Raw genomic sequence first — 27,637 nt, forward strand, 5'->3', positions numbered from 1 at the left:
ACTGCAGGCAGCCACTCCTCCAAATGCTGACGGCTCATTCATGTCTCAGCCGCCCCCATTTTCTTCCTCTCTTAAAAATGAAAATGGAAAAAGCGTATCTTTTTAACAAAAAGGAAAAGCACCTTTGAAAAGTGTTATGGAAATAGGAAAGAATTATTAAGAACTATTAGTGGCTAAAGTGGAAATCCCACCTGCCGCTTTCTGCGCGTGCCTGCTGGGTGAGAGGAGGAGTGGAACTGGCCAGGGTGGCAGCCTTGCTGGAGCTGCTGCACAGTCTGCTCCTGCGTGCGATCCCCTGGGCTTTCCAGCTGAAGCCGGACACCCTGGTCGGCCAGGAGCGAAGATGGAGAGGCGGGTGAGTGGGGCCGGGCGTGGGAAGGAGGGCGCAGGGTGGGCGATGTCGCACGGGTGGCCTGGGGCGGCGGCCGGCGGGCTGAGTGCGCCCGGCTGCGGCTCGGCTCGCACCATCTGCTCTGGAGGGAGCTGGGTTTTCTGCCAGCGCTTTCCTCTTAGCTCTTAACCTTGCTGAGAAGAGGATTTTGCCTTCCAAAGGGCGGCCTCCAGGCTGCCTGACATTCTGATTCTGTTTCAATGCCCTGAAAACAGAATGCTGCCAGGCAGAGGCTCCGGAGATGCTTCTCCCCAGATCCTTGTCATCATGGGAGTGGACCTGCACCGGGAGGCCAGGGTCCTCTCAGCGGGCTGGCGGGGGAGAGGCTCCCTGGCTCTGGCTGGAAGGAAGGCTAGGAAAACACATTCTATTTTAAGCTGCCCCCCAAAGGGAATAGCGGCTGCTGTTTGACTCCCTGTTGACACCCAACAGCTGGGTGGGGGATGCAGAATCCAAGGCTCAGGGAGAGAGCTGGCTTCCTCCTGGATGCGCTGGGCTCTTTCTTCATCCTCTGGGCCTTTGCTCGGGAAGCCATAAGGATCAGATAAACCGGGGTTAAAACCCTGGGTATCTAGGAGAGACAGACATTTTGTGTGTTCAGGATCTGTTCACATGACACCAAACGAAGGACAAAATGTTCATTTACATGGGTATAATGTATTGAAAAGTAAAATTACAATGAATAAAAATTAAAATCCAAATACAAGTAATGCCTCAAGGTAATTTTTTTTCATGTATACTTTATTGGCAGACCACACAGCCAGTTACTTTGATATCTCTCTTAACAAAGAATGGTCTTAACAAAGAACTGATATTTACGTGTGCCAGATGCTCTTAATCTTTACCTGATCATCCAAATAAAGACACAGCAGAGAGGTTAATTTTCCAAGTCCATGTGACTACATGTGGTGGGATCAGGATTGGGACCTAGGAATTTTCAGGAGAAGTATGAATAGGGGCAGTGTAACTGCCAGATGGGCAGATGTCAGAGAAGATCCTAGCCTCAGTGAAACCTGGCTAAGGGTAGAAGTGGACTTCATTCCATTATTGTATATGATTTGAATAATGAATTGTTTAGATACCTAACATATATTGGCATTTACTGTAGCTTAAGCACTGTATTAAGTGCCTAAAATGCTTAATTCTTATAGCAACCCAGTGAGGTAACACCATTTATTTATTTTTCACCCTCAATATTAGCTATTGTGTTTTTTTTTCAATTATAGTTAATATTCAATATTATTTTATATTTGTTTAAGGTGCACAGCGTAGTGGTTAGACATGGATATACCTTAAGAAACGATACCCCTGATAATTCTAATATGCACCTGGCACCACACATAATTATTAGAATATTATTGATCATATTGTCTATGCTGTACTTTATGCCCCTGTGACCATTTTATTACTGCCAATTTGTACTTCCCTATCCTTTCACCCTTTTCACTCAGTCCCCCAAACCCTCTCCCATCTGGCCAACATCAGTCTGTTCTTTGTATCTATGAGTCTGTTTCTACTTTGTTCATCAGTTTATCTTGTTCTTTAGACTCTACATATAAGTGAAATCACATGATATTTGTCTTTCTTTGTCTGACTTATTTCATTTAACATAACACCCTCTAGGTCCATCCATGTTGTTGAAAATAATAAGATTTTATTATTTTTATGGCTGAATAATATGTATAAGTACCATGACTTTTTTATCCACTGGACTATTGATGGGCTCTTGGGTTGCCTCTATATTTTGGCTATTATAAATAACGTTGCAATAAACATAGGGGTGCATATATTCCTTTGATTGTTTTGGGTTTCTTTGGATATATTTCCAGAAGTGCAATCACTGGGTCATAAGACAGATTCATTTTTAATTTTTTAACTGAAACTTCATACCTTTTTCCATAGTGGCTGCACCAGTCTGCATTTCCACCAACAATTCATGAAGTTTCTTTTTTCTCCACATTCTCGCCAACACTTGTTGTTTGTTGATAACCATTCTGACATGTGTGAGGTGATATATCATTGTGGTTTTTATTATTTTATTATTTTATTTTAATATTCATCTGAGGACATGCTTAGAGAGAGGAAAGGGGAGGGGAGGGGAGGGCAGGGGAGAAGAGGGAAAGAGAAGAGAGGAGGGGCGAGGAGAGGAGAGGAGAGGAGAGGAAAAGTGAGGAGAGGAGAGGAGAGGGACACACTGATGTAAGAAAAAGACATCAATTGGTTGCCTTCTGTATGCTCCCCAACTGGGGATCAAACCCACACCAGGTGTGTGCCCTGACCTAGAATCGAACTAGCAACCCTTTGGTGCATGTGACAATGCTCAACCACCTGAGCCACTCCTGCTGGGAAAAAAAAAAAAAAAAAAAAAAAGTCTGTGTGTGTGTGTGTGTGTGTGTGTGTGTGTGTTTAATTGAATTTAGAAAGAGGGAAAGGGAAAGGGAGAGAGAGACTGTGACCAATAGGGTATCGAGCCCACAACCTGGGTATGTGCCCTAGCCAGGAATCGAACCTGTGACCCTTCAGTGCATGGGATGATGCTCAGCCAATTAAGCCACACTAACCAGGGCTTCATTGTGGTTTTAATTTGCATTTCTCTGACGATTAGTGATGTTAAGCATTTTTTCATATGTCTATTGGGCATTTGTATATCCCATTTGGAGAATTTGTCTACTCAGGCCTTCTGCCCACTTTTAAATTGGATTGTTTTGCGGGGGGGAGGGGAGGGTTTGGTGTTAAGTTGTATGAGTTCTTTATAAATTTTGGATATTAACTCCTCATTGGATATATCGTTGGTGAATGTGTTCTCCCATTCAGTAGGTTGTCTTTTCATTTTGTTGATGGTTTCCTTTACAGAAACTTTTTAGCTTGATATAGTCCCATTTGTTTATTTTTTCTTTTGTTTCCCTGACCAAGGAGGTATATCAGAAAAAAAATATTACTAAGAGCAATGTTAAAGAGTTTACTGCCTATGTTTTCTTTCAGGAGTTTTATGGTTTCAAGCCTTACATTTAAGTCTCTAGTCCATTTTGAGTTTATTCTTGTGTCTGGTGTAAGAAGGTGGTCTAATTTCACTTTTCTGCATGTATATATTTAATTTTCCCAACTCCATTTATTGACTAGACTGTCTTTACTCCATTATATATTCTTGCCTTCTTTGTCATATATTTATTGGCCATATAGATGTGGGTTTCTTTCTGGGCTCTTTATTCTGTTCCATTGATCTGTGTCAAAACAGTGCTATTTTGATTACTATATCTTTGTAGTATAGTTTGGTATCAGGTTGCATGATACCTCCAACTTTGTCCTCCTTTCTCAAGATTGCTGTGGCTATTCAGGGTCATTTGTGGTTTCATATAAATTTTTGGATTATTTGTTCTAGTTCTGTGAAATGACTCTAGTATTTTGATAGAAATTGTGTTGTATTTATAGATTTCTTTGGGTAGTATGAACATTTTAACAATGTTGATTTTTTCTATCCATGAGAAAGATATATGCTTCCATTTATTTGTTTCTTCAGTTTCCTTTTTCAATGTCTCAAAATTTTCTGAGTATAGGCCCTTTACTTCCTTGGTTAATTTATTCCTAGGTATTTTTTGATGCAATTGTAAATGAGACTATATTCTTAATTTCTCTTTCTGATAGTTCATTATTGGAATAGAAAATGCAACAGCTTTCTGGATACTAATTTTGTATCCTGCTACTATACTGAATTCATTTATCAATTCTATTCATTTTGGGGTGTAATCTTTAGGGTTCTCTCAATATAGTATTGTATCTATAAATAATAACAATTTTACTTCTTTCTTTACAATTTAGATGCTTTTCTTGTCTGATTGCTGTGACTAGGTATTCCAATGTTATGTTGAATAAAAGTGGTGAAAGTGGACAACCTTGTCTTGATTCTGATCTTAAGGAAAACACTTTTAGCTTTTCCCCATTGAGTATGATGTTAGCTGTGTGTTGTCATATAGGGCCTTTATTATGTTGATGTATGTTCCTTTAATTCCCATTTTACTGAGAGTTTTTAAATGGATACTAAATTTTATCAAATGTTTTTTTCTGCATGTATTGAAGTAATCATATTATTTTTATCCTTTATTTTGTTTATGTGGTGTTTCATGTTAATTGATTTGTGAATATTGAATGTACCTTGCATCCCAGGAATAAATGCCACTTGATCATAGTATATGATCTTTTCAAAGTATTGCTGAAGTTGGTTTTGCTAACATTTTGTTGGCAATTTTTGCATCTATGTTCTTCAGTGATATTGGCTATAATTTTCTTTTCTTGTGATGTCTTTGTCTGATTTGGAATCAGGGTAATGCTGGTCTTGTAAAATGAGCTTGCGAGCCTTCTATTCTCTTAAAATTTCTGGAATAGTTTGAGAAGGATAGGTGTTAATTCTTTGAATGGTTGGTAAAATTCCCCTGTGAAGCTATGCATTCAAGGACTTTTGTATTTTTGGAGTTTTTTGATTACTGAGTCAATTTCATTGGTAGTAATTGGTCTGTTAAGATTTCCTGCTTTCTCTTTATTCAGTCTTGGAAGATTGTGTATTTCTAGGAATTTATCCATCTCTTCCATATTATTCAATTTGTTGGCATATAATTATTCAGAGTATTTTCTTGTAATCCTTTGTATTTCTATAATGTCGGTCATTTCTCTTTTCTTGATCATTTTTGAGTACTCTCTCTTTTTTTTATAAGTCTGGTTAATCTTTTCAATCTTGTTTATCTTTTCTTATCATTGATCTTTTGTATTATTTTTAGACTCTATTTCATTTATTTCTACTTTACATTTATTATTTCCTTCTACTCACTTTGGGCTTTGTTGTTCTTTTTCTAGATTCTTTAGGTGTAAAATTAGATTGTTTATTTGAGATTTTTCTTGTTTCCTGAGGTAGGCCTGTATTGCTATAAATTTTCCTCATAGGACTGCTTTTCCTGTGTCCCATATATTTTGGATTGTTGTGTTTCCATTTTCATTTTGTCTCAAGGTATCTTTTGATTGCTTCTTTTTTTTTCTTTTATGTTTAAATATTACATATGTCTCCTTTTCCCCCCCATCTACCCCTCCCTGGCCACTCCCACACCCCAGGACAAGCCCCCACTGCCCCAGTGTCTGTGTCCATTGGTTATGTTAATATGCATGTATACAAGTCCTTTGGTTGATCTCTTACACCACTACCTCACCCGCACCCCACCTCATGCTCTTCCCTCTGAGGTTTGACAGTCCATTCGGTGTTCAGCATTTGTCTGTCTCTGGATCTACTTTTGTTCATCAGTTTATGTTGTTCATTATATTCCACAAAAGAGTGAGATCATGTGATATTTATCTTTCTCTGACTGGCTTATTTTGCTTAGCTTAATGCTCTCCAGGTCCATCCATGCTTGATTTCTTCTTTAATCTCATTGTTATTATATTCATTGTTCAGTAGTATGCTATTTAGCCTTCATGTGTTTTCAATTTTCTTCTTGTAATTAATTTCTAGTTTTATACCATTGTGGTCAAAGAAGATTCTTGATATGATTTCCAAATTCTTAAATTTATTGAGACTTGTTTTGTGGCCTAACATGTAGTCTATCCTGGAAAATGTTTGATTTGCACTTGAAAAAAATCTATATTGTTGCTTTTAATTTAATATCAATTAAATCCACTTGGTCTCATGTGTCATTTAAGGCTAATGTTTTCTTGTTGATTTTCTATATGGAAGATCTATCCATTGATGTTAATAAAGTATTGAATTCCACTACTATGACTTTATTACTGCTGATCTCTCCCTTTATGTTTATCAGTATCTGCTTTATATATTTAGGTGCTCCTATGTTGGGTGCATAAATGTTTGTAAGAGTTATATCACCTTATTGGATTGCTCCCTATATCATTATTTAATCTCTTTCTTTGTCTCTTATTATAGCCCTTGTTTCAAAATCTATTTTATATCTGGTGTAAGGATTGGTAACCCAGGTTTTTTTTCTCTCTATTTGCATGAAATATTTTTTCTCCAACCCTTTCAGTCTGTGTGTGCCTTTCATTCTGAGGTGGGTCTCTTGATTACAGCATATGTATGGGTCTTATTTTGTTATCTACTTAGCTACCTATGTTTTTTATTGGAACATTTAATCCATTTACATTTAAAGCATTATTAATAGTTACATATTTATTGCCATTTTATGTTTTATAACTATGTTCTTTTTCTGTTTCTTTTCTTTGTTCTTCTTAACGTGTCCTGTAATACTGGTGTGTTGGTAATAAACTCCTTTAGCTTTTTTGTCTGGGAAGCTCTTTATTTCTCCTTCAATTTTAAATGGTAGCTTTGCTGGGTAGAGTAGTCTTGGTTGTAGGTCCTTACTTTTCTTCACTTTGAATATTTCATGCCAGTCCCTTATGGCCTGAAAAGTTTCTGTTGAGAAATCAGCTGAAAGTTTTATGGGAGTTTACTTATAGGTAACTACTTGTCTTTCTCTTGCTACTTTAAGGTTCTCTCTTTGTCTTTAACCTTTGCCATTTTAATTATAATAATCTTGATGTGGGTCTCTTTGGGGTCATCTTGTTTGGGACTTTTTGCATTTCCTTCACCAGGCTAGAAAAATTTCCAGTCATTATTTCTTTAAATAGGTGGCTGTCTGTGCAGGACCTGGGTGCATGTAGGAGAAGCCATGCTGTGAACTGAGACTTCTACCAATACCTAGTCAGAAGTCAGATTAGCAGAAGGCCAAGGCAGCCTAAGATCTACTTCCACCTGCCATTTGCCCTAAGGCTCAGCTGCTGAAAGAACCTTAGACAGTATGCAAACTGCTGAAGCAGGGTCTCAGAGAGTCACCAGGGTGGTGTGAGTGGTGTTCCCCAGGTTAACACAGTTTCCTATTTGGTGCCTGTGCTGAGCCTGAGGCTATTCAGCAAAAGCCACCATCTTCTAGGGCCTGAAGACCTTTGCAGTGGGGTGGAGTCTCAGGGTGGAGCTAATGGAGTTCACCAAGCCAACGCAGAATCAAGTTTGGCTGTGTGGGGAGAGACAATTGTTGATATCCCTCCAGCCCTCACCCTGAAGCCACACAATTTAGCTTCTCTGTGTAGGTCTCTGGAACTCCCCCTTCTTGCCCCCTCCCCCCCCAACCCGCCCCAACCCTGCCCCAGCCACTCTCCCAGTGTGGAAGCCCAGGATAAGTGCCTGCAAGTGAGATCTTGTGTGCAGGCCCTATAAGAGGACACCTGGGTTTCTAGCAGCCTTCCGTCTCACCCAGATGGAGGGAATCTCTGCTGAGTTTCACAATCATGTATTATGTGGGCTGCTCTTCCTGGCACTGGTGTTTTCAACTGGGGAGCCCATCATGGGGCTGAGACTCTTTGCACATCAGGAACAATCTCTATCGCTGAGATATCCCTCTGGATTCATGGGTACAGAACCAGCCCATTTTGTATCTCTGACCCCCCGCTACCATTTTCGTCATGGCTTCTTCTTTGCATCCTTAGTTATAGGGTTTCTATTCAGCAAGTCTTCAGATGTTTCTCCAGGTTGATTGTTCTATCGCTTAGTTGTAATTTTGGTGTGATCATGGGAGGAGGCAAGTACAGCATCCTCCTACTCTGCCATCTTGACTAAAACCCCAACATCAACATTTATTTAGGGATTAGTTGTGTGAGTCACTGTTCTAGGAGCTTTACACATACTACTTCATTTAATCTTTTTACTATTATATGCAACAGAAGTAAAAGCATTTGTCATAGCTCAAACATCTAGTATTTCTGCTAGCCCCAATTCAAGCCAGCCAGAGTAAATATGTATTTATTTAATAGCTAGGCTTTCCTTCTAATTCCTCTTGCCCCAGTCATTGTGCCTTTGTTTCTTAAACATTTCTGGCTCCCACTTCACACATCTTGTGTTTTGGTGTGTGTCTGCTTTCTCCCTGGTCCTAAAACACAGGTTTTTACTATGAGAGTGAATTCATTCTGCATTTCTTACCACAGCCTTTGCTAAAACTTGTATTTCCACATGAGAGTCATCATGCTTAAAAATAATTGGTGTGAAATTAAAATGTCAAAGAACTCTTTTTAGTTTCAGAAACCAAAAGTTTAAAAATAGCAAGAACACGAGCATTTGAGTTTTGAAAAACCTAACTGCTAAAAGACCAAGAACATATTTATTCCAGAGAAAGTTAATGGGAAGAATGGAGGGTGATGGAGGAACCAGCTTTTCTGGCCCTAGAGAAAATATGCATATTTTATTCTGGGAGAGCAAAGAGGTTCAGACACCAGTTTTTGTTATAAAAAGGAGACTCTGTGTCTATCCCCCAGGATTGGGGAATTCAGGAGGATGGTAAATAAAACTTACAGATAGATGTTAACATCTAAGAACAGAACACCTGTGCTTTGTTTTCCTGGGGGGAGGGAGGCAGAGATGGGGGACTGTGAGAGAGACTTGCCTACCCAACATAGAAAAGAAACAGTAAAACAGAGGTGGATAGATATATGGGAGTCTAGGCAGAGAGCCTTGTAGAATTTCCCTTTGCCCAGCACAGGAAGAATCCAGGAGCAGGAATCAGGAGAATACCTGAAAGAACAAAAGAGAACACCTTGTAAGCACAAAATTTAATTGCACAGATTGATGACCCTGATAACTTGAGGGGAACACAGCAGCCTTAGGGAATGCCAGCATGGATAGATGTTTGTTTCCAAGAATTAGTAGTCCTGTCCCAAAGGGTGGCATTATGTAAGCCCTCAGGAATATAAGTGCAATGCCAGACATTAGGACAATTGTGAAGTGTTGGGTTTGCAGGATCTGAACTGACAAAGACAGTGCAACATCAAGACTAAGTATCTAACTCTAATTGGGATGAAGTTCAGTTAAAAAAATACAGAAAATGTATATTTCTTACACACATTTAATTAATAGAAAAATCTAGAAATACAAAAAAAAATGTAAGAAAAATTTACATTTCTTGTCTATATCCCTTATAATGAACACATTCGTGTAGACCAAGTGAACAGATTCTTGAAGCTACTTCACAGAGAAATTAATCTATCTACATTCTACCCACATTTTATAGCAAAATGATGCCCAGAATAACATTCCCTTAAATAGCAACATGATTTGTAAAACGGCCAAAGATTTATGCCCAGACACATGAAAACAAAGCAATAAAGAGAAAATAAAGCCATTACTGTTTTTTTTTTTTTCATTGCTGGTTTTTAAAAGGTATAATTCATATAAAATTTGCAGAATTTGCAGGAAAATCTACCTCAGCAAACTGCAAGGCAGTCACTTGTTACTGACAAGTGGTTCCCCTGAGTTACATTTATAATATTAACAGATGTGGATTATTATGGAAGTGGGTACTCTTTGACATTTGTAGTCTCTGTTTTCAGTGTATTTATGGTCCTTTGTTTTCCCCAGAGATCCTTTGCCTTTGGGATTTTGTTCTTGAGCATGGTGGCTTTAGGAACAAGGCCTCAAATTGCTAGGGGTTGCCATACTGAACGAGCCACACTGCTGCTTTCCCCTTCCCATATCCTGAGCACACTGTTATTTCTTTCATTTATAGTCTCTGGTTCTGCTTCCTCAAAACCAAAGTTCTCTGGTGGTTAAAACTTTAGCTGCAACATTCCCTGAGGTAGCCATGAAATTGAAGCTTCCTTAGCTTTGTCCACATCCAAATGCCTATTTTTGTACTTTGCTCTATGTCTTCAGGTGTTCGAGAGGTCCTTCTGTCATCTGTCTACCTACAGACTGATTTGGTTCTTGGCCGCAGTGATGCTATGCAGGGCACAAGGTAAAGATACCCCATTCCCCTGAATGGAGTCCAGGAGATGGTGGTTTCTGCTGTGCTGGTTCCTTTGCCTGCATGAATTATAAACGTATAATTTGATTGAAGGAGCGGGAGCAGTTCTTTCTGCTTTGCAAAGTATTTTTGTTTTCGAAGTGGAAGAAGACTGCTATTTAGACATTGTTTCTGTAGATAGAACCAGGCATGAAAAAATTCTAAATTAAGATAATTTCTTACATATCAACTCGAATAACTTTTAAAACAATAATTACCTATGTTTGTAAAGATATGGGAATGCTTGGGGACTATGAGTGAATACAACCCTTTGGAAAGGCAATCTGATAGTAAGCCTTAAAACTGGGTGTGCCCCTCTTTTACAGAAACATCTAGAAAACAATGAAATATAGAAGTTACGTAGGTTCACATAGTCTATTATATAAAGCATATGCCTGTGCTGTTGACGTGTCTGCTCCATTTCCTGGTTGTGCCAGACCTTTCTCCTCTGTTCCCTTGGAAGCCACCCCTCGCTTTGCTGCTGGCCTTTTATCACCTTCTGTGTGACAGTGCACTCATGAGCCTTCCTAGGTGAAGGAAGGGCAGACTTCGAATCACCTGCAACACAGGATTTACCTACTGACTGGGGGGATCTAAATAGAATTATATATACGCAGTAAAGAATTGCAAACTTTCCATTAAATGGTTTCTTCATAGTAAAAGAGAAAAATCACCCAGGAAGTTAAAACCCTAGCTTTGATCCCTTTCTCCTCTCCATTCTAAAAGCAGCAATTTCTTCAAATCTCTGATTAGCAGAATCCCAACAACAGGTATTGTCCTCAGAACTTTCCACACCTACCAAGAGCACACCTCACTAAAAGTGGATTCATACAACACTCAGGGGTTCCAAATTGTATTTGTTGCTATGTCCATCTTTTTATGCCTGATGTTGTTGAGAGAATATTGTTTGCTTGTGCCGACTTCTTTTTTTCTAATTACACTAGTCAACATTTTGTTAGTCTTGAAACAACGGATTATGGTGTTTTTAATTCAGTCTACATTTTGTGTACTGTTGCATTAATTTGTGCTTTATATTTATTAATTCACTCCTTTTACCTTTTTTTCTGGTTCAGGGGTGGGGATGCTTAGATTTGTGTGTGTTTTCATTTTCCAATCTCTCTTGTCTCCTAATAAATGAAGTTAATATTAAATATTTCTCTCTGAGAACTGCTTTATCAGTTTCTACAGATTTTAATATATTATATTCCCAATGTCATTCATAGTAATTTATAATCCTTGCTATTATTTTTGGTGTAATTAGTTAAAAGAAGCATGTAAGCTTCTAATTTTATTGCATTGGGCCCAATGTTCAGGTCATTGGATAGCATAATTTTTTGTATCCTATTTCAAGTTCAGTTTTGGGGAATGTTTCATGTGTTTTTGAAAATATTGCATATTCTCTTTTAGGTAAAAGGTTGTAAATTCATATATATATAAATATTTGCTTTTTAAATTTTCTATATTTTTATATTTGACTTTCTTGCTTTATTTAGTTTTTAATATATGGAAATGAAAATTCTGAGAGAAGTATAGAAACTATCCCATTATGATTATGGATTTATAAAAAATATAGTTATAATAGCTTTTAATGTATTTTCTATTATTTTTTAGGTGCATAGAGGTTCATGATTAATGTATCTTATTTTAGATTGTTTCTTTTATTATTTTAAAACTGATGCTGAAACATTTCAGGTCTTTGAATTTTTATTTAATTTCTTCCATATCTTTCTTCCTTTATGCTACATTTTGGAAGAATTCCATGACCTGGTCTTTCCACCTGCTCATTTACACTTCAGTGATATCCATTCTGCTAAGTCAGCCAATCTATTAAGACTTCATATTTCTCATTCTCTACATCTCTAATTTTTACTACTTACAATGCTGGCTTTTTTTTTTTACAATTCAGATATCTCACTTATTCTTGTTCAAGTGTTTATTGATTTATGAGATCTTTCTTCATGTGGTATAAATTCTTGAATTTGTCAAGTTTATTATCCCTCTTTCCTTGTGTTAGCTTTCTCAAAGGTTTGGCTATTTGTTATTATATTGAGATTTCCCACTGAATAACCGATCATATCAATAAGAGGAGCCAGCATTGGAGGGAGGGAAATTATTGCCATGCCTTATATTCTACACTGCATTCAGTAAAAATGGGGGAATGTGTAGATTGCCATTTGGTTGTCAAAGTTCTCTCCACTATCAGCCTCCTGGAACAGTGTCCTGTATATCTCTCTAACTTACTCTGCTGTATTCACTACTGCCTCCTAGAGGCAGACACCACTATTGCTGCCCCTTCCTTTGTAGGGGGTGTGTATGGAATGTATAGGGATGTTACATTTTCTTTATTTAAACGAATCACTCTGCCTATTGTCCGTTTGCTCTTCTTGCGCCTAGCTTCCACCTCTCTGGGCATAAACCCACTTGGTAATATTTCTCTCCTATCTGACAGTTCCCACCTTCAACCTGATTCCACCTAATTTCCAGCATATAGGGATTCTTCACACTATTTCTTGTTACTGAGAATTTTTCTTCTTATTTTTCTACTCTGCTACTTCTAAAGATGGAAAAAACATATTTGAACTTATATTTTCCTAGCAACATTAGAGATGTAGGTAAATGTTTTCTTCTTTGACTTTTTCTTTTCTATATTTGACTTTGAACATGCATTGTTTTTAATCAGAAAAATGTGTATTTATGTGTGTTAATTTTTTTTTATGATTCCATGATAAAAGTGGTGACCCAAGATGAAAAAGAGCCGCTGAACACACCTGCTTCTTTACGATGCTTCCTGGAAATTCCTCAGGAAGTCCTTATTGTGACATGGCAGAAAATCAAGGCTTCAAGTCCAGACAACATGGTCACTTTCAGCAAGGAACATGGGGTCGTGGTCCAGCAGGCCTATAAAGATAAGATGAACATAACTGAGCTGGGACTTCAGAACACAACCATCACCTTCTGGAATACCACTCTGGATGATGAGGGATGTTACAAGTGTCTCTTCAATACCTTCGGTTCCGGGAAGATTTCAGGAATAGCCTGCCTCACCCTCTTTGGTGAGAATCTCTGAGAATACATTGTCTCTGACTAGAAATGTTATTTTCAAGAATGTTTAGAACATGGTGGTGGCACCTAGTTCTTCAGGGTCCTAACCCCAGAATGGTTTGTTAGAAGACACTTTCATGTCTACTGTAACTGTGGCTGTGTGGTTATTGGAGAGTTCATGAGGTTACATTGAATCTCTGCCTGGTGTTATCTTTGCTCGGAGAAGTCCTTGGTCAGCAGGAGCAAATGAAGGACCGAGTAAAGACAACCAGTTCCACATAAACCGTGATAGCATGCAGACCTGGCATTGACATTAGCAATCATGTGACCGCAGAAGAGTCCTGTCCACTCTCTGCAGCCAAGTTAATTTATCTGCACACTAATGTGATATAGATTATCTGTAGTGTCTCTAACGGCTTTAATATTTTGGGATGTAAGATCAGAACCAGAATGGGCTAACCTGGAACCAGTTTTGGTGTTCCCTCTCATTTTGTTTCAGGGTAGCTCTCTCAAGATTGATAAGGGGACCTGCAGCAGAGGCTCTGCATACTTGATGTCAATTAGAAATTTAATTGGATAATACATTATTTTAAATCCAAGAGGAAAAAACAATCCAAGGCTTAGTTTGACAACATTCCTTTCCTATTAACTAACACATAGCTGAAATCAAGAATTGAGAAGTAGGAATGAGGGGGAATTTTGGAGCATGGCACACTTAGTGGTGCTTTTAGGAGGGAAAAGACAAACTTAGGGTTATTAGGAATGTTAATGTGAGAGTTTGATCACACCAGAAATATTGGACATAGGGTAAGAAAGGCTCAGAAGATAATGCAAGGGAAGTATGATAACACCAAGTACAACTTTCCCTTATTTGGCTAAAATAAATCCTCTCTGCAGGATCTTATGTTAGGCTTTGTTCTTCATTTCTACTTCTTTCATTCTCTCTGTCTCCCTCAGTGCCGCTCTCTCTCTCTCTCTCTCTTTTTCTCTTCCCTCTCTTTGCAATCTTCCCTCCACCTTTCCTTCCTTTTTACTCCCTCTCTTCATTCCGCCTTCCCTTCATTCCTCCCTCCCTCCTTCCCTTCCTTTCTTCCTCCCTCCCTTCCTTCCTTCCTTCCTTCCTTTCTTCCTTCCTTCCTTCCTTCCTTCCTTCCTTCCTTCCTTCCTTCCTTCCTTCCTTCCTTCCTCCCTCTCTCCCTCCCTCCCTTCCTTCCTCTTATCTCATCTTTCCTCTTCTTCCTTCTTGTGTCATATGTTTCTCATTTCTGTTCCTTTTCTCTTTCTTCTTTGCTCATCTTTCTCTTTCTGCTATTTCCCCTCCTTTGCTCATAGTCTTTTGTATTATTTTTTGTCTGAAAACCTATCCATTGAGTCTTCTGGCTAGTAATATTGTTCTTTTCTATACTGACCTTTTCCAGCCACACATAGCTTTTATCTATCTTTCTTTGATATGCCAGAGAGGCCTGCCACCAGTCTGGTGACATCAACCATAACCATCTGCCTTCACTTTTATTATTCTTTTTCAGTGTTCAAAAAGGTTAGTAATTAGGCATTCTTTGGACAGAGCCACAGTTCTCTAGCCCTATTTCCTCCAGCCCACTGCCACCCACCCATCTCTTGAACCTCTAAGTACAGACCAAGTTTTAATTTAGCATTGCCCTCTAATTATCTTGTAGGCTACAAAGCCAACCACAGAAAGACAGGCCTGCATGTGTCAGCAGAGATAAACTGTATTCCAACAAAAATGTACTCATCAGTCAAGGGACTTTTAAAAAGGGAACAGTGTAAAGCTGGCCTAAAAATAACATCCTTTTTTCATAAGCTAGTTATTTTTTAACTCCATAAGGTGATCTCCAAGTTCCTGTCATTTTGTGATTCTCTGGTTATTGGCTATGAGTTCATAATTTGTATTTTGTGTAGATATTCCCAACAGGGACTTTCCTGGTTTCTTCTATGCAACTCACATACTGGTTTAGCCCCAAGCAGAAAACTGCTACTGCTAAGCAGCAGTCCCTCTCCGAGCTCTCTGCTCTGAAACCGCCCTGGTGCTTCTGAGATGTGCAGGCCACTTGTATGGCGGTGCTCACTGATGGTCACTGGTGCTCGTTTGTGAGTGGTACCCAGAAAAAGGCAGAGATGCTGCATTGCGGATGACAAAGGAGAACATAATCATGAGGCTCTGTACTATTCGAGAGAGAAAATATCCTCTGTTCATCCAGCTAGTTTACCTAGAGACAAACTAGAGAAATTATTTTTCTTGTTACGGGATTGTACTAGGCTGGTCCAATCCTTCAGGTCAGAGAGTTGGACACAGGTAGAATGGAGAAGGCCTCAGCAGGGGTTGGGTGTGCTACCTTATCTTTCTAACCCCCACTGACTTACTGAAAAATCATTCTGTCATCTCTCTGAGGAGAGTGTGAAACTCAGACCAGGTGATTAACTGATGGCAGACCATTCTTTTACTTTTTTGTCCCAGTGCAGCCCACAGTATTCATTCACTATAAATTATCTGAAGACCACCTAAATGTCACTTGCTCTGCCAATGCCCGCCCAGCCCCTGTAATCTCCTGGAAGGTCGCTGGGTCAGGAATGGACAACAGTACTGAGATCATCACACACCCCAATGGGACCACATCTGTCATCAGCGTCCTCCACATCAAAGACCCCAAGAATCATGTGGGGAAGGAGGTGATCTGCCAGGTACTGCACTTGGGGACTCTGACCAACTTCGGGCAAACTGTGAACAAAGGTAAGAGAAGGTGGGCAAAGATGCACACACATCTGGAATGTGGTGATTGCTCTGCGGAACTGTTGGCCTCTTAATAAAGGAGCTAATAGGGGAGAGAATGGGTTAAATAGGAAAAGGAAAACAGAGTTGAGGAAGCCAATCAAGCCAATGTTACTCTGGTAAATGTGGCACAGTGCCCATGTACCAAATGCTGAGATCCATTCATTCATTTACTCTTCCACGCTAGCATTTACTGTCTGTTGTGTGCCAGGCTATTTGACAGTAAGCAAGACTCAGAGAGCGTCTAGTCTACTAGGAAACACTGAAGTGGCTGAGCAACTGTAAAACTTCATTGTTAAATGCTTCCATAAGAAAGCTACAGTGCACCATGGGAGGATTGCAGGTGGGAAGGAGGAGGCATCAGCTCAATCTGGGAAGATTAGAAAGATCCTGGAAGAAGACATCTTTGCTGAAACCTTTGCAGAATCTGTACTGTTGGAAAGGGACTGATGAGGTGTTTGCCTCACCCCTTTTAAACAAACTGCCTCCTGTTCAAGACCCCGTTTGCTCTCTTATGTTTCTATCTAAGCTGCTACCCCCAGGCCTCGTGGATACAAGAGGTAAGGGTTATGGGAGAGAATAAAGAGAGGAGTGAAAACAGCCACAGTTCTCTTTCTCTGTAGTTTGGAAGCACTAACTTGGATGAGGCACTCCGTAATAAACCTTTTAGAAAAATACTGCTGCTTTTTGTTGGAGGATGGCGGGTCGCAGGGGGACATTTTAAACAATAAAACCTGAAAAAGCTTTCCCATGTTTGCCTCATTGGTGCCCTGGCCTCTAAGGAAAATCTCCTGTAGTCATTTCTGGAGTCCTTGAAAAAATAGACTTATCAAAAGTCAACATTTAGGTCACTTTCATCGAAAGGTTTGTGATGTTAGATTTGGACATTTTTTTAAATGAACCTCAGACTCAGCCAAGGCAAAGGGTAAATTTTCCTGCAAAACAAGAAAAAGAAACATATCTTCTTTTCCAAGAATACCAAAACGAACATCATTTATACTGATTTTTCCCTTTATATTTCTCTGTATTTTCCAAAACTTCCTCAATAAATATATTACTGTATTGGGCAGTATGACAAAGAATATGTGCTTTGGAGGCAAACAGACCTCTGAACAGGCTTTGTTTCTACCACTTACTATGGTGATTTGGGTTTACTAAACTTCTCTCTGAGCCTCAGTTTTTTAATATTAGATAATGATAACACTTAACTCAGGCTATTTTTGAGGATTAAATGAGATAATATATTAAAAGCTCTTATTATATGGTAACTACATAAAACATGTTAGCTATTATTATTATCTAAATGTTGTTAATATAATATGTCATAAATATAAACATCAACATGTCTATATTTAAGAATAATTTTCATTTAAAGCTTACCTCTGATAAAAACTCATCACAATTATTGTTTTACCTCTTTTCCTCAACAGCTTCCTTTTATGACTGTTTTTCCTGTTTTTCCCTTCAATGTCTATAGGCTTTTGGTTTTCAGTTCCACTGCTCTTAAGTATTGTTTCCCTGGTAATTCTTCTGATTCTAATCTCCATCTTACTATACTGGAAGCGTCACCGGACCCAAGACAGAGGTGAGTTATCACTGAAAGTACAAAGAAGGAAACAAATGATTTCTGAATGATAACTTGGGGTCCCTTGAAGATGTAAATAAAGAGATGGCAGCAGTGTGTTTTGTTTGTTGTTTCCAAAACACATAAATGTTTGTGGTATTTTAAAATGACCCTCCAGCATCATTTTCTTGCAATTGGACATTAAACTGGATGTTTCTGCTTTTGATTGGCTGAGATTGTTCAAGGGCTAATTATTTGGTAAGTTGAGAGGAAGGGCTGAGTAAAGGAGATGTGGAAAATGTTTATCTGATGACTATGAAGTCATCTGATGACAAAAACCAAAGAAAAAAGCTTGACACCCATGCTGTGTTCTTTCTATTCATTAGTAAGAGAAACAATCTCTTCTCTTTTTATAGTATTCCACAGGCCCACTATTCCATTTAAGAGACTGTGAAGTTGTCCAAAATACTCAATAATTAATTAGTAATTTCTGTGTTATACTCTCACTACGTCTCAAACATTATAAGCAGCATATAGGTGATCCATACTTATAAACTATGTCATGTCATTCTGCCCTTATAGACTATTCCCACCAGTGTCTTATGTACACGAGGGGCTCAAAAACATTCAGTAAAATAGTGAATGAATACATGAATGGATAAAAGGGTAGATTTTCAAACTGACTTTTTAAAATTTCCCTTTTCTTATTGTAAATTCAGTACCTCATAAGCACTGAGTCTAAAACATTGTGAGGCATTAAAAAACTAGAGATGATATGGAACAAGAAGAGTCAGCTAGAGAGAGAAAGAAATTTCTTTGGTTTCTGAAGACAGTCATAATTTATTAATGCTCATGCAAAGCTACTATTTATGTTGAATGTGGTGGGAATTTCCTAGGGTGAAGGGGTGATATGGGAGTTTTCTCCATCTCAGATGACTGAAAGATAGGGAAGGAAAAATATGTTGGCTTATTTTAGAATGTCTGTTAAAAACATCACTCAAATGCAACCTTTATTTTTTTCTTTTCATTTTATGTCTCATAGACGGATATCTTTCATGTTCTAGGTTTTTTGAACACTTAATTTTGCATAAGACTTTTTATAAATACCACATATAAATTCTTGTGGTTTTATAAGAAAAGCAACAAATCTTGTGTCAATTACCCCTTCGCAGAAGTAGATCAAGGTATCTATTCTGTCAGGGAAAGGAGACCGCAGATCAGCAAGCCCATAGACCTCGGTAGCAGTTTGCAGAATGTCAAAAGCAGAAAGCTGATTCTACTTCATCCAAACATTTTACTTTTACAGTTAGGAGCTGACGCCCAGGAGAGGAAAGTTGATTTTCTTCCCTAAGGTCACACAGCTAGTTAACGGCAGGCTTAGGCCTCCCTGGGCCCCTTACATTTGCCAGAATGTTCTCCCAGTCATGGTGCCACAGAGTCCTGACTCGAAAGGCAGTATGTTGCACTTATTTTACTCTGTGCTTGCTATTACTGCTGTATTCTTTTGGAAAGTTTAAGCAGGAAAGTATAAAGTGTTCACATTGATTCCTAAAAGTCCCTTTTGGACAAGAATCATAAATAATCTATTCAAGCCCAAGGTGAATTCCACCAGTAAGGGGCATTTGCAAAAGAATTGTCCTCTGTTCATTAACGAAGTTTTGGATTTCCTGGGAAATATAATTGTTCAATGCCTTATCCAGTTCCTAAAACAAAAAGAGCTAGCTTATCTCTGTACCTAGGTTTTTTCTCACGTATGAAATACAGTAGTTCCCCCTAATCTAAGGAGGATACAGTCCAAGACCTCCAGTGGATGCCAGAAACGGTGCATAGTACCAAATTCTGTAGACTCTATGTTTTTTACTATACATACTTACCTATGATAAAGTTTACTTTATAAGTTAGGCACAGTAAGAAATTGACAACGATATTTAAAAATAAAATATAATAAAGTTATGTGATGTGACATTATTAAATAAAATAAGGGTTACTTGAACACAAGCACAACAGATACCTGCTGCTGCAGTTGATCCAGATAACTTAGATGGCTTCTCAGTGACTAATGGGTAGAAAGTACATACAGCGTGAATATGGGGGCCAAAGGGATAATTCACATCCAGGATGGAGTAGGACTGTGCAAGATTTCAGTACACTACTCGAAATAGTGCAAAGTTTAGGTAGTAAAGGGTAAGGGGGGTCAAATATATGGTGATGAAAGAAAATTTGACTTTGGGTAGTGTACGCACAGTGCAATACACAGATGATAGATATCATAGAATTGTACACTCAAAACCTATATGATTTTATTAATCAATGTCACCAAAAAATTTCCTTTAAAAACTTATGAATTGTTTATTTCTGCAATTTTCTATGTTACATTTTAGACTGAAGTTGACTGCAGGTAACTGAAACTGTGGAAAGCAAAATCATGAATAAAATGGACTGCTATAAACAACTGAACCTGTATTGAATCTTGTAAGAACTAGGATGGCCATTTACTGACGATGTCTTAGTGATATAAGGACAATTCGGTTAATTTCACTGCATGTTCAGTGGCATATTTTGAATGATTGGATTGTTTGATATCAAAAATTTTAGCAGCCAAATCACTTGATCCCATAAATTTAAATAGCTAATAAAACCACCAACTATTGATTATGCTTGAGACTTAAACATTCAAGGTTAAGAAAATACTGGTTCAAGACCAAAATTTAAGTTGCACAAAGTTGGAAAAAGGGGAAGAAAATCACTTTTTATTTCTTCAAGTAACAAATTCTGTGATAAAAGTATCAATTTGTGATAAAAGTGAATAGTCCTTTGCTTCCCACCTTTCTTTCCTCTTACTTTTAGTTATATTTTTCCTCTTTTTCCCCCATCATCTCCTTAAAACTTAAAACTTATGGATGAGCAGGGGAAATGTCATCAAGATTCATGCCTTGACCTGAAAATGGGTGATGTAAACAGAAATAGAGAGGGAACTGAGTATGTTTGTGTGTGTGTGTGTGTGTATGTGAGTGTGTTCAGTTTGTGGAGAGGAGGAGAGGAATGAATTAGTTCTTGAACTTATTGAATACTAGAGGCCCAGTACACGAAACTTGTGCACTAGTAGGGCCCCTTGCCATTACTGGCTTCCAGCCAGGTATTCCCTTCCTTCCCCTGGCTGGCCCTGCCCCATAGTCGAACTCTCGGATGAACTCCCGGTAGAGGGGACAATTTGCATACTACACTTTTATTATATAGGATAAGTAGACAAAGAATAATCTCCATAGAGCTTATCAGCAGGAAGACAAATCTGGTAGGTAAGGAAATTATATGAAGTAAGGTTCAACTCTTTGTCAGATAAAGTTTATTTGAGATCAAAATCATTTCTTGATTACTCACAGCAGCATAAGCAAATTTATAGTTTTTGGACTGAGGGGTATTCTGTAAAAACTGCTATTATTTTATGGAGAAGTTAGACTCTCTTTACTTTTCTTGTGGTTCCTGTATGATGTCAGAGAGTATGATTTTGATTTTTCTTTTTTTCAACAGCAAGGCTGCATTCTGAAGGAAGGTGTGATGAGTTAGAGGCAATTTCTCTTTGCTCCATTCCTGATGGGATCATTGCAGTTACTTCCCATGAGACTGCGACAATAAGATAATAGGTTAATAGGTTTTCAAAGAACTTTTTTTCTTTTATGAATCAAGTCCTTTGTTACTGAAATAGAAAGTGAGAAAAAATTAGAATTTCCCAGGGAAAATTTCCACCATTCTACAATAGTTATTTCTTTTAAAACCCATTTGAGGTCATAACTTTGTCCCTTCTACATATACTACAATCAAGTTAAGTTGAGGCTGAGAATGACCTTTTATTTCTCATTAATCAACCCAAAATGATTACATGCATCTCAGAAACAAAAACATCGCTTTGGGGCAGATCATCATAGACAATCACCTAATTTTTAGAGACCTTTATTTTGAGTTAGCAATTGTCTTTTGTTTCATTGAGTCAAGACTGAACTGGAAAACAATAGAAAATTTAGACAAACATATGAAGTGCATGTTCCAAACGTCACTCTTTCTTCAAGAATATAACTATTTAATGTAGAAGTATTTTTATTTTACCCACATTTTCTACATAATTACCTTGATTTATTTCACTTCACTATACAATAACCTAATAAATAAGTGGGCTTTTTGCAATGATTAAAAATGGCAATGTTAGTAAAACACTGTGTCAGTTAATTTCTCCTATTGATCATGTTACTTTCTCCTATTTTAAGCTTAATACTATGTCACATAACAGACATGACTAGTAAACAATTTGTAATAGTGAAATTGATGATTAGTTGTAAAGGCAATACAAAGAATATTTGTTAAAAAAAATAAGAATCTTTGCTTTGCTAAATGATTGTATGGATACTTTCCAGATGAGGGCTGTTGGAGTGGTAATCCTCATCCTTACCCCAATTTCTTCATAGTTCTAAGAAGGAAAAAATGCAATGCTTTTATAAGAAAAGTATTAAGCAACTTTTATGGAACTCCTAGGTCAGAATTCCTGGTTTAAATTTTGCATTCTGAAGCCACTTTTTTCTATAAAATTTTACCCTTGAATGGGTGCATATGCCACCCATCATATACAAATTTCATGGTATAATCTGGTCACAAAATTATGACTAACAGACCCTTAAGCCTGGGCATTCTTGCCTGAGCTATTCTTGTCTTTTGCCACAGACAGCTCACATTGGTAATAGTAGCAAAGTTCAAATATGCAGAACTTTTTCAGGGTTTGGTAAGAAATACTTCAGATTGAGAGATAGAGAGTGATGATGCCAAGATAAGATTCCAGGTCTTTTACTTCACTGTCTAAACATTGTGCAGGGAGGCCCACATCCTCCCAGTTTCTGTGCTAGCAAGTCAATAGCCTAAAGGATCTCCATTTATTTACTTTGTGACCATTCTTAACTCAATGTCCATCCAGCAAGTTAATGTCCACAAGAAACAAAGCTCAAGGTCTTATGGATAAAATACCTAAATTGCTTGGAATTCTTGAATATGTTCTTTTCCTTTTAGTCTTAAGTGACTCTGCAAACTTTATTGCCTAGAATTACCTATATATCCTTTTAAAGAGAGTCATAGTCCCCTCACATCATATTGGGTCAAGAATGTCTAATTCCTTATCTTTGCTGATGAAATCTGCATGAGAATTCTATGATTATTGACCCCTCCATTACTTATTTTCTTAAAGTCTATTAAGATAGAAATTATAAATATGCAAAGTTAATATCTTGTTCTTTCTTTTATCCAGAGCCCTAAGAGAACTGCAGAACCCTGGAAATTATTCTCTGGTCTACTTGAATCTGATGCAGGAGGAAAGCAGGAGTGAAAGGGTCATTCTCCAGGGACCTATGAGAGCAAAAAAGGTGGAAGTAAAAGGCCTAAGAATTTCAAGACTTTCTACTGCCATCTAAGCTAATCCGTGCTTGTGTGAATTACAAGAGGAAGTCAATTACCTCTCAGGTCTGTTGTAGGATTGATTTTGTAAAGCAATGCAGTGTTGTGCTGTTGAATGGATACTGGACTTAGCATGAGGAGCCACAGTTTGAGACTGACTTTGGCTGAGACTGGGGGCAATCCCGTATTAATCACTATTCAATGAACTTCCACGATGGCATCCAGAAAATTAAGGAGTTGGACCAGGAGTTTGCCATTCTGCTCTAAAAACTGATGTCATTCCAGGAGGAGGGATATGAACAAAGGGAAAAGACATGAGCAAGAGAGAAAAAAAGGAGTTGGGAAGGTTAAGGACCAAAGAACTTTTCTGAGATTACCTTTTGCTTTTCTGTGGCTGTTCCATCTCTTCTTCTCTTGCTGTCCGTAGGTCCATGAATCTGTTTCCTTGTCACTTAGTATCCAATCCACTACCTGCTTACTGCTTTGCTAATAGCTGGTCTCTCTAGAACCCTTGGTTTCACTACTATTCTTCATGTATTTCTGTGACATCACAATGAAAATTGGACTGAATTTATTGTGAAACAACATGGCAACCTTAACTTTACTTGCCTATTTTTATAGCAGAATAAACATTGTTAGTCTTAGACAGCAGCTCACATTTTAAAAAATGCATGCACTCCTTGCCCACTTGTCTCATAATATGACCCAGCCCTATTTTAGTCATTCTGAATTCAGACTAGTACGTATAATGGAAATATATTAGGAATCCAGGCATTTAGATTTCCTAAATAGCAGTTGGCCAGTTCAAATGCTTTGTCTCTCCTAGCTTCTTTTCCTGAGTTCACTTCTCACAGTAGCAGTGGATGCATGTCTGGGTGTACATTCTCTTTGTTCTAAATATATTGTTTTAACTAGTGGAACAATTTTGGAACTCTCTAATAACCATAAGGCCAAATTAGTGACTTTTTCAGTATCTTTGGCTTTCTTGTCTCTATCCAGTGGCCTAGAAACTAAAACTTAAGTTGTTTTCACTGTTGAATTGGATATTTATATATTTAGTAAGCTATTGAGATGTTATTTAATTCTGTGTTATTTCTTACATTTGTATAAGATACCGAAGAATTAAAAGTGTGAACTCTACATATTTTGTTTATGATATTGTCTTGGGAACTGTGGAAAATGTAGACTTTAATGATAAACCTTGTATTTTTCCTCTGTGTGTGAAACCTTCCACTCCCCTCTACCTCTCACCCCTTAAAGATGCTGTGGACAGATGTCCCTGATCTGGTCAATGGAGGCTCTTTCAAGTTGGTGCCTGTGTCCTTTAGACATGACCCGGTCAGTTTTGGAGCACATCCTTATATGTGTACTTCCTGTTTTGCTTTTAGATACCAACCTTTGCAAACAGATAACCTTACACAGTTTTGAATTTAGTAGGAATTACCACTTTGTTTCTGGTTTTGTAATATTTCTGGTATCTCAGCTGCCAGATCAGGCAGGATAACTTAAAGTGGCAGTTCTCAAATATTTAGGTCTTAAGACCCCTTTCCATGCTTAAAGACATTATTGAATACCCCCAAAGAGTTTTCTTGTAAAGTGAATTATATCTGTTGATTTTTGCCATATCTGAAATTAAAACATACGTTTTAAAAAGAAAAATGTACAAGCCCACATTCTATTAGTTGTCAGAGTGATGTCAGCATCACACTTCATGTAGCTTCTGGGAAACTCCACAGCACACTTGTGAGAGAATGAGAGTGAAAAAGGCAAATAATGTGTTGGTGTGATTGTGACATACTTCTGACTTTATGAACTTCCTGAATAGGTCTCAGGCACAATACTGAAGACTGCTCATCACTCTCATCATCATATGTATATGGGCTTCAAAATGGACTTCAATCCAAAGCTTCTGTGCAACCCATTCCCCCTGCACCCCTGCCCAACAGAACCCAAACCTTGGTAGCAAAGCACAAGCCTTCCAGGTGGGCAGAGGGTTGGAAATGCAGGGAAAATGCTCACTCTTAGATTCCAGCTCACCCTGCATCCTGCATCCTGAAACCACCTTGAATCTCACATTCATCTTCTATGGGCCTTGGTTTTCTCACCCATGAAACAGGGATACTTGGTTCAACGACACAATAAGAGTTGTTCCAAAGACCAAAGGAAGAGCAGGTAGGCAGAGAACCAGCATTTGTTCAACCCCTGCTATGTGCTGGCGCTTAGCAGACACATGATCTCAATTATCCTCAGGCCCTCCTTGCTGCAAAGGAAACTCCCCATTTCATGGCTAAGGAAACTGAGGCCCAGAGGAAACCTAGGGCCTGGGTGGTTTCAACATTCATGAGCTTGACATTACTGCTTGAGTGAGGGGTATAGATCACTCCCTGCAGGACCCTTGCCTAGATGAGAAGCCGAGTGAAGTGTTGACCAAACCTACTATGCTTGACCAAATTAGCCAAGAAAGGGCTGAGCTTGACTGGCAGGAGCAGAGTGTGCAGGGGCCCAGCCTGAGGGCCTGATCAGAAAAGAAGCCCAGGCCTACCCACAAGGAACTCAATTCCTTGTCCGCTAGGCACTCAGTTGCCCTCCACAGCCCTTCCAGGCCCCAGGGAGATGCTCTATAGACCAGAGGCACTGTGGCAGAACCTGAGAAAGATGGAGGAGCAGGTGTACCCCACCCAGCATCCCAGGGGCAGGGCCAGCAGGGTTTGTGGTGGGACATGGTTGAGTTCTAGATCCCAAACAGCAGGACAGTTGGCAGATGACACTAAAGAATATTCCCAGGGATAACAACCCTGGAGAGGACCAGGCACCTGGTAGACACCAGAGAAAGCCCAGGTAGGAGATGGGGTGATTCAGGCCAAGGTACACTTGGATGGCCACTGCCAGCGAGGACCGGGGGTGCCTGCCAATAGTACCCACACCCTAAGGGAGTCTATGCTGAAGGTCAGGCCAGAAGTGCCTTTGACCATGAAGGTAGATGAGGCCCAGGACAGGCCAAATGAGGACTCAGGGAATCACAGCTCTGGCCCTAAGCAGCACTGGCAGCTGCTGCTGCTGGGCGGGGCCACAGCCATCCAAACCTGGGAAGGAAGTAGCCCTTAGAGTCTGAGGGATAGCAGGTTCTTGTTTCGGACTGGCCCCTTCAGGACAGGCCTCAGGTACTGGCCTGATGGGTTTTAGTCAGAGCCTCAGTCACTGTGGTATGTCTTTGGCTGCAGGACGCAGCTCCTGGTCCTGGGTTGACACCAGAATGTGGAGACCACCAAGCCCTTGAAACAGAGCAACAAGTACACAGCCAGCAGCTACCTGAGCCTGACATTCGACAAGTGGAAATCTAGCCACAGCTACAGCTGCCAGGTCTTACACAAAGGAAGCACCCTGGAGAAGACAGTGGCCCTGAAGATTGTTCTTAGGATCCTGAGTCCTCCCACCATTGGGGGCCTTCCTCAGTCAGACTGTTGGAGAGTGGGAATTTTTGAGCATGCTTCCCCCTAGTGAGAAGGCTAACCCCTATTTTGTAAAACTACTGTTTGGAATTCTCTGCTGTTTTTTTAGACGAACTCGTATTCTAAAAAATAACTTTGCTTTCTAGCCTGCTTGAATAATGAGGAAGATAAACTTAGCTGTCTGACCTTGTAGGCCAGAGACTAGATATGCCCATACTCTCAATGCCATGCCAGGTGCATTTTTTTAATTGGATAGAACTGTGTTGTTTTCGAGGCCAGCAGCGAGATAACCACTAAGCACAAATAGGGCTGGCTCTTTAATTAAGGAAAACTGCTTTGTTTTAAATTGTTTTAGACTGTTTGCTCTGCAAAAACAGGATGTAGTGAATGGGTTTAAATATGGTCAGACACAAAGGGTCGGGGCTGCTCTCTGATCTCCCTGTGTGGAGAGAGAACAGTCGCCAGCCGGCAATAAAGGCTCCCTAAATTTTAATTTGGTCTGGACTCCAGTGGTCATTCACTCGCGTTCGCTCCACATCAAGACACCCCTTTCTCCAGCTCCTCACTATTCCCCTAAGACCTCTACACAGGCCAGCTTAGACTGAGCAGGTCTCACTCTCTCCCAGTTTCTACTTCTTCTTAATAAAGATCTAATCATTTATTTAAAAAAAATACTGAACACTGCTCACTTAAAGTATAGGCAAAGAAGACCACCTTATGAGATTTTGAGTCTTTCTTAAAGGAAAAACTCCTTACTAAACAGCTCTCTGTTTTGAAGTGCCTAAACATTCCAGCCATGACCTTTCGGAGAATTCCTCTTAAACTGCAGAAAGTAATAGGACTAAGCCTTCTTCAATCACTAATAATTGGATTTAAATTGGTTTATTAAATGGATTATCAGTTACCTTGAAGGATATTGAGAGGTTTGGATTTAGAATAGGTAAGTTTTGATGGACAGGACTTAGGAGGGTCAAAGAGAATGGAGAAAGGAGGAGGAAGGGATGACTCAGAGCTGGCAGACCCCAGATGTTTGTGGAGCACCAGTCTTGCCCTCTGGCTCTTGTTCTCTCATTCCTGGGACAGGCTCACTACATCCTCCCTACTTATCTTATAGTGTTTTTTCTGAATTTCTGAATTGGAAAGAAGCAGCTTAAG

At 39.1% G+C, this 27,637-nt stretch overlaps 1 protein-coding gene across 4 annotated transcripts; it reads left to right on the plus strand.

Annotated features, from left to right (window-relative positions):
* On the plus strand, positions 1 to 27,637 carry CD200 (CD200 molecule). Of its 4 annotated transcripts, XM_080656942.1 has the most exons (7): positions 14 to 355; positions 10,080 to 10,161; positions 12,942 to 13,262; positions 15,728 to 16,000; positions 17,517 to 17,624; positions 21,132 to 21,244; positions 22,888 to 27,637. In XM_080656942.1, the coding sequence occupies exons 1-6, from the start codon at positions 344 to 346 to the stop codon at positions 21,239 to 21,241; spliced, it is 906 nt and encodes a 301-aa protein (XP_080513068.1). In that variant the 5' UTR covers positions 14 to 343; the 3' UTR covers positions 21,242 to 21,244; positions 22,888 to 27,637. The 4 variants fall into 4 exon arrangements, with proteins under 4 accessions (XP_080513069.1, XP_080513068.1, XP_080513070.1 ...); XM_080656943.1 differs by lacking the exon at positions 21,132 to 21,244 and having other exon boundaries at positions 1 to 355; XM_080656944.1 differs by lacking the exon at positions 10,080 to 10,161 and having other exon boundaries at positions 30 to 355.

This window comes from Plecotus auritus, assembly GCF_963455305.1.
Source record: "Plecotus auritus genome assembly, chromosome: 2".
In the NCBI taxonomy this organism is placed as follows: domain Eukaryota; kingdom Metazoa; phylum Chordata; class Mammalia; order Chiroptera; family Vespertilionidae; genus Plecotus; species Plecotus auritus.